General features: G+C 41.9%; 1 protein-coding gene across 1 annotated transcript; it reads left to right on the top strand.

The window, feature by feature from the left end:
• The first annotated feature begins 6,246 nt into the window (after nucleotides 1–6,246).
• Nucleotides 6,247–6,783, top strand: LOC132575867 (anti-apoptotic protein NR13-like). Its single transcript, XM_060244553.1, has one exon. The coding sequence runs from the start codon at nucleotides 6,247–6,249 to the stop codon at nucleotides 6,781–6,783; it is 537 nt and encodes a 178-aa protein (XP_060100536.1).
• The last annotated feature ends 3,289 nt before the right edge of the window (nucleotides 6,784–10,072 follow it).

The following is a 10,072-nucleotide window of genomic DNA, read 5'->3' as shown; positions in this document are numbered from 1 at the left end:
TAGTATTTCCTTTTGTCCACCCTGAATATGCTATCAGCCTCGTTGTATTGAGTTCTAGTATTTTGAAAGGGAGAAAAAGTTCTGTTTGTCAACTCTCTCCACCCCGTGCATAATTTTATAAACCTCTATCTTGACCCCACACCCTCCCCCTCCCCTAACATAGCCATCGCTTTTCTAAACTGAAAAGTCACTCATCAGCCTTTCCTCATAGAGAAGGTGCTCCAACCCCCCCCCCCAACCCCCCCAATCAACTTTGCTGCCCTTCTCTGTACTTTTTCTAGCTCTGCAATGTCCTTTTGGAGATACGGTGACCAGAATTGTACACACTATTCCAAACAAGGCTGCGATATAGATCTATATGGGGGCATTACAATATAGGCTGTTTTATTCTCAATCCCGTTCCCAAGAATACCTACCACAGACTTTGCCTTTTTCACCGCTGCAGCACACAGGGTTGACACTTTCACCAAACTATCCACAACACACTTGGGATTTTCCCCCCTCTCAGTCACAGCAAGTTCTATCCCTATTAGCTTATGCTTGAAGTGGGGATTTTTTGTCCCACTGTGCCATCACCTTACACTTACCAGCACCTCACCCCATAGTTCCTAATCATTTATGAATAAATGAAATAGTCTTCCCCCCCCCCCCCATACCAATCCTTGTCGGACCCCGCTGCTTACTTCCCTCCACTGTGAGAATTGCCCTCTGATTCCTACTCTTTACTTCCTGTCATTTAACCAGTTTTTTAAACAGAAAGAGAACCCATCCTCTTATCCCATGACTGCTAATTTTACTCAGGAATCTCTGACGAGTCTTTCTCAATGAACTCCAAAAGGTTGGTGAGGCAGGACTTCCCTTTGCAGAAGCCATACAGGTGAAGATTAAAAAAAAACAAAGAAACCTGGCACGATTGTGATCCGAGGGTGGAAAATGTTTTTGTTTCAATCAATTTTATTAGTAACACATGGCAATAAATTTCAATTTCTTACATCATTAATAATTACTTTTTATCTATCCCATATATTACTTTCTACCCACTCCTCCCCCCTGTTACTTGACACCCGCAGGTGTTATATACTTAAAATCTTAATATTAAAGGTACCCTTAATTAATAAGAACCAAAATTAATATCCTCCTCCCTCTTGTACTTAGTCATTATCAAAAAATTGTTCAATGCCCTTTTATTTTCCACTCTTTTTCTACGTATCTCCTGAACTTTTTCCACTGCATCTTAAATACTTCTAAATCATAGTCTCTTAAGGTTCATGTTAACCTGTCCATTTCACTCAGTGTCATAACTTTTACAATCCAATCTCATTTCTCTGGTATTTTTTCTTGCTTCCACAACTGAGCATACAACGTCCTAACTTTTTCCACTCCATCTTAATTACTTCTAAAGCATAGTCTCTTATTGTTCATGTTAACTTGTCCATTTCACCCCCAAGTGTCATAACTTTTACAATCCAAACCCATTTCTCTGGTATTTTTTCTTGCTTCCACAACTACGCATATATTGTCCTAGCGGCTGAAAGCAAGTACCAAATTATAGTTCTATTTTCTTTTGGATTTTTTTTTTTCCATTTGTAATCCCAACAGAAAAGTCTCTGCAACATTCTTAAATTCGTATCCCAAGATCCTAGAAATTTCTTGTTGAATCATCCGCCAATGCTTTTTTGCTCTTTCACAAGTCCACCACATACGGTAGAAAGAACCTTCATGGTTTTTTTTTTTTTTACATTTCCAACATCGGTCTGGCATCTTATTATTCATCTTTTGCCAATATCACCCAGTGAGTTGCATTTGAACCCAAGTCTCCTGGTTTCTTGTTTAACACTTAACCCTCTAGAGCCAGCGGAGTATTTTACATACTTTACTGTAGCCCCCCCCTTTTTGTTTTTGTTTTTTGCTGAGACTGAAATGTAAGAACAATCTTCTCAACTAGGATAGGCATTAGAGGACCACACTAGGATCCGGAACCATCAAGTTCAAATCCTGACTCCGCCACGCAAGATTGCTGGCGACTTTGAGCCTATCACGCTCTCTTGCCATAGCCTACCTCACAAGGTCGCTGTTGCGAAGATAAAATGGAAAAGGGGAAAACCATTTGATAAGCTGCTTGGTATCATGATTAGGGAGGGGAACAGGATGTAAAAACTAAGCGCTACACCACAATGGTTTCCATGAAATGTGTGGGCTGGACAGCTGTAAGAGATCGCAGAGGCTACTGTTACACGGCTAACCTCTACCGGCTTCCAAGCTCTGACAAAAATTGGGCTATTCAGTTATATTCAGGCTTCCCATGAAACATTTACACGCGGATAATTAGAGAAAATAAGAGCCCCAGTGGTGCAGAGTGGTAAAGCCGCAGCACTACAGTTCTAACCTCTGCTAACGACCTGAGTTTCACGGTTAAAACAATTTATTTGGTAACAAATTATATTTCTTGCATCATTAATAACATCTTTTATCTATCCCATATATTACTTTCTATCCATCCCTCCCCCATTACTTGACCACCACCGGTGTTATTTACTTAAAATACTAATGTTTAAAGGTACCTTTAACTAATAAAAATGAAAATTAACATTCTTCTTTTTTCTAAGACTTAATCATTATCAAAAATTGTTCAATGCCCTTTTATTTTCCACTCTTTTTCTACGTATCTCCTGAACTTTTTCCACTCCATCTTAATTACTTCTAAAGCATAGTCTCTTATTGTTCATGTTAACTTGTCCATTTCACTCAGTGTCATAACTTTTACAATCCAATCCCATTTCTCTGGTATTTTTTCTTGCTTCCACAACTGCGCATACAACATCCTAACTTTTTCCACTCCATCTTAATTACTTCTAAATCATAGTCTCTTAAGGTTCATGTTAACTTGCCCATTTCACCCCCAAGTGTCATAACTTTTACAATCCAACCCCATTTCTCTGGTATTTTTTCTTGCTTCCGCAACTACGCATATATTGTCCTAGCGGCTGAAAGCAAGTACCAAATTATAGTTCTATCTTCTTTTGGAAATTTTTTTCCATTTGTAATCCCAACAGAAAAGTCTCTGCAACTTTCTTAAATTCGTATCCCAAGATCCTAGAAATTTCTTGCTGAATCATCCGCCAATGCTTTTTTGCTCTTTCACAAGTCCACCACATACGGTAGAAAGAACCTTCATGGTTTTTTTTTTTTACATTTCCAACACAGGTCTGGCATCTTATTATTCATCTTCGCCAATTTCTTAGGAGTCATATACCACCTGTACATCATCTTAAAGCAATTTTCTTTAATACTCTGACACGTTGGGGGTTTCATAGAGTTCTTCCACAAATATCCCCAAGTTTCCATATATATTTCTTTTTTTACATTAATTGCCCACTTAATCATTTGAGATGTCACTACTTCATCTACTTCATTTTAAAAGTAACATATAGATTTTTGAAATTAATTTTTCATTGTCTCCAAGCAGAACTTTTCCCATTTCTGTTTGTTCTCATCTTATTCCTTCAGTTTTAACATCGCTTTCCACCAAACTTTTTATTTGTTGCGTTTGAAACAATCATATTTATTATTCAACTCTTCAGCAGTTTTCAATTCTATTTTACAGCTTTGTATTTTTAGTTTATACGACACCCTTTTTCCCTCTCCCATCTCCGCCGTTATCCTTATTACTTCTGCAGGCACTGAGGATAGAGAAATGTTACGACCGTTCCTTTGTCATAGATTGCTATTTGATCGTGTTTTGCGCGCTTCGGTTTTAATACAAAGGCACGCAAATCGGGGCCCTCGGCGGTAGTTTCTAAAGCATCCGCGCAATTCGATGTTTTGATTACGCGTGTCTTAGACGGTCGCTGTATATAATCGAATAAAATATAATACGCGATCGCTATGTATAACGTTAGACAACCTTGTTACTCTGACTTTTGACAACCCCGAGATAGGCCCCCTTCTGCGAATTCGGCTCCGCGGCCCGTCACCAATAGGGGAGTCGCCGTTGTTCAAACGCTCCAGCGGGTGCGGGGGGGTCGGCGCAGGATTCTCTTTAAATACGGGAAACCCGAGCGCCGTTCTGACGGCTCCGTACCACCATGGCGAATACACCTCTGTCTGTTTTTAATCCCGTGGCCCCCGGAGCACCCGTGAGGAGGAAAACTACAGCGAGGATTCAAAAACCTAGCACCGATTCTGACAAGGAGAATGTACAGCCGGTTCTTGCTAAACGCCTTTTTGCTTCCCCCGAGAAAATGAAAGATGGGGCAGAAACCTGTACACCGAAGCGGAGTAGATGTTTCCAGGATGGTGAGAGTTGTGACTCCGTGAATCCGTCACAACAAGATACATTTAAGGTGGGTAGAACAACATGGGAAAGATGTGTAAAAGGTTGTGTTGTTTCTGTTTAGACTCCTTTTCTCATTTTGTGTGTTTGTGATTTTTTTAGAAAATTTGTCTCGTGGACTTGTCCGGTGTTCAGACGTCGATTCAAACCGTCCTGCAAAAATACGTGGGAGTGTCCGATGAAGACGTTCCACCTGTGGACAAGCAAAAGTCACGTTCTGCGATGTACAAACTGATAACTGCCACCGCTTATTCTGTTCTCAATTATTGCTCCAACGATCTCTCTTATTCTATGTGTGACGGATGCATTTTAGATAGACCCGGACAGAATTCTCATGTATGTTTGACGTGGTCCTCTGCTTTTTACGATGAGAACTTAAGATATGTTTGTCGCAATCTGAATATGAGCCCCGTGTTGTATGTGATCACGGTTATTGCGTGTTTTCTTGATTGTTGTGGTATTAACAAGAATCATGTCATAACATTGGCCAACCTGGTGGAAGGCGTACGAACATCCCCGACCCCCTGTGAACAATTGAGAACGTTGTTTCAGAAATGCCACCGACCCTATGTGACACTTGTTGAGAAATTTCTGCATAATACATTTCAGAATGGCACATCTGTGAATACCTTTCTTTTCCCCCTTTTGTAAATAAATTTTAAAAACTTTCTGTAATAAATGTACATTTTATACATTCACATGTATAAAAATAAAAATGTATTTAGAAGCCGTTGAGTTTGTGCAAATTTTGATACTAAAAAATATTCGATATTAAAAAAGATCACGCTGCATTTAGGGAGGTCGCTTTTGATCAGTAAGAGGGAGATTGACGCTGATACGCCGATAGACGTATGGTTTTACCAATAACGCTGAAAATAACGGCTCTGCACCGAGAAAACTTAAAATAGACCGAGAGCTATTTAAACACAAGTCCTAATACCGACAGCGTGTTTTCACGGGTTCCTTACTTTAAAAAACAACACCGTGCACGCTCTTCCCCACATAATCCTGAACAGCTCTTTAAAAGTTCTTTAAAAGCCGGAGCAAGTCTTTTTCTGTAGCGGTTCCGTTCTTATGCCCCGGCTGAAGGCGGGGGCCGTCTCTTCTCACATCCGATACCACCAACACAGAAAGTCCTTCTCCTGGTTTGTTTTAATAATGTATAATCATGCCAATTTTTGGCTAATGGCTTTTTGTAAAACACTTTGGGCAACAAAGAAACAAAGTATAAAAATACACTGAATAATCGGACACACCCCGTTATTACATATAAGCTTTTTTCCTTTATTTTCACTTTACGGTGAAACACTCCCCTGTAAATATGACCTATTGAACAGGGTAGGAGTGACGGTGTAAAGGCTGTGGATCGCAATTGTGGGAGGATAGGTTTCTTCGGCGTTTGCTTGGGCGGATTAAAATTAGCTGGGGCAGGCGGGGCAAGAAACGGAGGGAGTCTATCTGATTTTATATAGGAAAGCGGGTGTAATATTGTATAAAGATGGCTACGAATCAAAGGTGCCGAGGGTGAGCATAATGGGAAAAGGTGAGAATGGGGGAGGCCGGAATCAGGCTGGGGTACAATAAACATATTACAAAGTAACACACGAGCAACAGCGTTATAGTCCGCTGCCGGATCATGTTAGGGAAAGGATGGGGGGGGGGGTGGTATGTTCCGTGTCTATACACGTAGGTAATCCCATCATTCTTTTACCCATGTTCTTTCGGCCGGTACTTCCTCTACATTTCTATGACCGTATCTATTACGGATGCTTAATTTGTCGGCTTCTCGGTTTGTAAGAAACCTACCGATTGGGGGAAAGTAGGTTGTAAAATCGTATCTGTATAGAACCGGCGGTACTGGGGCACGGTTGGAGCAGGCCGACGTATTCATCGGCAGTCATCGAAGAGTCGCTATGCTGAGCGATCTGACAGCCGAGACAAGGCGACTGGTGGATGGCTACTTGCGACGCAACCTGAGTGGTTCGGTGCTGTCTCACAGCCACACGGCCAAGACCCTGCGGAGAGTGGCTGACAAGCTGGAGAGCCGTGAGAAGACATTCTTTCACTCCATTTGCTCCACAGCAATCTTGCCGGAGCCTGGTAGGGCAGACGTCCATTTGAGACGTGTGGCGGCGCAGATGGCATCTGATGGCGGGCTTAACTGGGGTCGAGTAGTGGCGCTGTTTGTGTTCACCGGCACCTTGGCAACAGCTCTGGCTGAGCGGGGGGCCCACGAGGAGATCGGCGGCCTGACAGAGGCATTGGTCATCTATCTGTCTGTGGAGAAGCGCGAGTGGCTGGAGGCGCATGGTGGCTGGGAAGGGTTCTACCGCTACTTCAACAAACACGGTTCTGATTCAATCAGCCGGTGCGATACCAAAAGCAACACTATCATAGCGACCGCCGGATTTGTCCTAGCAGGATTAGCTTTCCTCATGGCTGTGCGATAAAAGTACATCGTGAACTCGAAACTATGAACAAGCGCGATGAAACTATGAACAAGTACCCGTGATGAGTCCGCTCTATATTTTTACCATTTTAATAACGTTGCTTAAATAGGTGTCTAGGCCTGAATGTTTAAATGAAGCACAACCCACCTCGGCAACGTTAAAAAACCAAACAAATGGAAACAAAGATTGTTCAGATCCTAAGTTTGTATATTTTGTTAGTTCCATTCTAGAGAACTGAGACGTTATGCTAAAATACGTTAGATGACCTTGCGGTGCAACCGACGTAACGATGTGTGTTTGGATTTTTATGGAGGGAATTCTAAGCTTATTTCAGTCGAGCACACCACGTGTTTCATACCGTCATATCTAATAGAAAAGTATTTTATTAAAGCGAGAATATACAAAGCGTAGCTTTTTTTAATTAATAACAATCTGCATCCCGACCCACGTGTCTACAGTTCCCCGCGAATGAGGCGTCTTCCACTTTGGTGTCGAATAGGAGGGAAGGGGGGATTGCCGGGAAATCCTGCGGGGGGGGGGCAGGGTAAGAAATATACGGCGTACATCTTTGTCGTGTTGCGATTCACAAGGATTAGACACGTGTGTATGTACAGAAGGTGTAGCAACGATACATCCGCTTTATCAATGTGAGAAAACAAAAACAAGCGTGCTATTTCCCCCACCCTACTGAAAAAATACAGTTCTTACTATCTGCTTCAGGATACGGGTCTTATATACAAACAGACGTGTGTGTTTTCTCATCTACATGTGGTTGGGACATTCTCGATTCTAATCTGTATGTTTTTCCTGCTTTGCAACCTCTTCTTCTTCCTCCATGAGGGAATCAACCTCCTTTGGAGACTCCGGTGTTTGCGCTTCATCAACCGGGGGTTCCCTCGCCTTTTCCACAGCTTCATCCTTCGTGTCTGCTTCAGAATCTCCAGAGGTATCCTCCATGTCCGCTCCGGAATCACCGGCGGTATCGGGCTCGGCATCTGCTAGGGAATCTTCCTCATCTGAATCTTGAAAGTGTGCTAGACCCCCGCAGTATGGGCAGTGACAGCTGTCCGGCCTCCCTGAGTTGACCGCTGCCACATTCTCTACCTAAAAGTTTGAAGGGAAAAAAAAATAGTATCCTGTCTCATGAGCGTGCCCCCCACCCCCCAATTCCATACACCTCGGTGTTTTTTTTTTTTTAGGCCTTACATTCGGAAAGAGCGCTTTCAAATAGACCGTTTCCTCCACAATCTCCATATTTTCTTGTGCCTTCCCTCCACGTTCTGACTCCTTGATAGAGACGCCATTCTCAGAGAGCTCTGCCTTTTCCCAAGCCTTCTTTGTGGAACTCTCCCTCAAAGGGGATTCATTATTCTCCACCTGTGTTGAGTTCTTGAGATTAGAACCACGCTTTCTTAAAGATTTGAGCAACACCAGGGTTAGCATCCCACACATGATCAAATCCTCTAAATCAGCGACTTTGGTCTCTGATCCCTCCGCCGCCTAATTTAAAAAAAAAAAAGAAAGGGCATAACGCTACATGACCCGCCATCGCAATCCTCCCAGCTTTCCTCTTTTCTCACAACTTACCCGTGCATCTGTTTCTGCTTCCTGGTTCTCCAAACTCTCCTCTTCCATGTTTTCGGGTACAGATTCTAGAGGGGTCTTCTCGGGGGTGGTGTTCTCCGCTTCTATCTCATCACCGTTGCCTTTTCTTGAATGTTTGTGAGGCTTGATGCCTAGGGGTCCCTCCATGTTAGAAAATTTCTCCATGGTGGTACGGAGCCGTCAGAACGGCGCTCGGGTTTCCCGTATTTAAAGAGAATCCTGCGCCGACCCCCCCGCACCCGCTGGAGCGTTTGAACAACGGCGACTCCCCTATTGGTGACGGGCCGCGGAGCCGAATTCGCAGAAGGGGGCCTATCTCGGGGTTGTCAAAAGTCAGAGTAACAAGGTTGTCTAACGTTATACATCGCGATCGCGTATTATATTTTATTCGATTATATACAACGACCGTCTAAGACACGCGTAATCAAAACATCGAATTGCGCGGATGCTTTAGAAACTACCGCCGAGGGCCCCGATTTGCGTGCCTTTGTATTAAAACCGAAGCGCGCAAAACACGATCAAATAGCAATCTATGACAAAGGAACGGTCGTAACATTTCTCTATCCTCAGTGCCTGCGGAAGTAATAAGGATAACGGCGGAGATGGGAGAGGGAAAAAGGGTGTCGTATAAACTAAAAATACAAAGCTGTAAAATAGAATTGAAAACTGCTGAAGAGTTGAATAATAAATATGATTGTTTCAAACGCAACAAATAAAAAGTTTGGTGGAAAGCGATGTTAAAACTGAAGGAATAAGATGAGAACAAACAGAAATGGGAAAAGTTCTGCTTGGAGACAATGAAAAATTAATTTCAAAAATCTATATGTTACTTTTAAAATGAAGTAGTGACATCTCAAATGATTAAGTGGGCAATTAATGTAAATAAAGAAATATATATGGAAACTTGGGGATATTTGTGGAAGAACTTTATGAAACTCTCAACGTGTCAGAGTATTAAAGAAAATTGCTTTAAGATGATGTACAGGTGGTATATGACTCCTAAGAAATTGGCGAAGATGAATAATAAGATGCCAGACCTGTGTTGGAAATGTAAAAAAAAAAAACCATGAAGGTTCTTTCTACCGTATGTGGTGGACTTGTGAAAGAGCAAAAAAGCATTGGCGGATGATTCAGCAAGAAATTTCTAGGATCTTGGGATACGAATTTAAGAAAGTTGCAGAGACTTTTCTGTTGGGATTACAAATGGAAAAAAATTTCCAAAAGAAGATAGAACTATAATTTGGTACTTGCTTTCAGCCGCTAGGACAATATATGCGTAGTTGCGGAAGCAAGAAAAAATACCAGAGAAATGGGGTTGGATTGTAAAAGTTATGACACTTGGGGGTGAAATGGGCAAGTTAACATGAACCTTAAGAGACTATGATTTAGAAGTAATTAAGATGGAGTGGAAAAAGTTAGGATGTTGTATGCGCAGTTGTGGAAGCAAGAAAAAATACCAGAGAAATGGGATTGGATTGTAAAAGTTATGACACTGAGTGAAATGGACAAGTTAACATGAACAATAAGAGACTATGCTTTAGAAGTAATTAAGATGGAGTGGAAAAAGTTCAGGAGATACGTAGAAAAAGAGTGGAAAATAAAAGGGCATTGAACAATTTTTGATAATGATTAAGTCTTAGAAAAAAGAAGAATGTTAATTTTCATTTTTATTAGTTAAAGGTAC

Source organism: Heteronotia binoei, chromosome 8, assembly GCF_032191835.1.
Source record: "Heteronotia binoei isolate CCM8104 ecotype False Entrance Well chromosome 8, APGP_CSIRO_Hbin_v1, whole genome shotgun sequence".
Taxonomy (NCBI): domain Eukaryota; kingdom Metazoa; phylum Chordata; class Lepidosauria; order Squamata; family Gekkonidae; genus Heteronotia; species Heteronotia binoei.
Note: the sequence above shows the minus strand (reverse complement) of the source record. Positions and strands in the feature narration are given on the sequence as shown.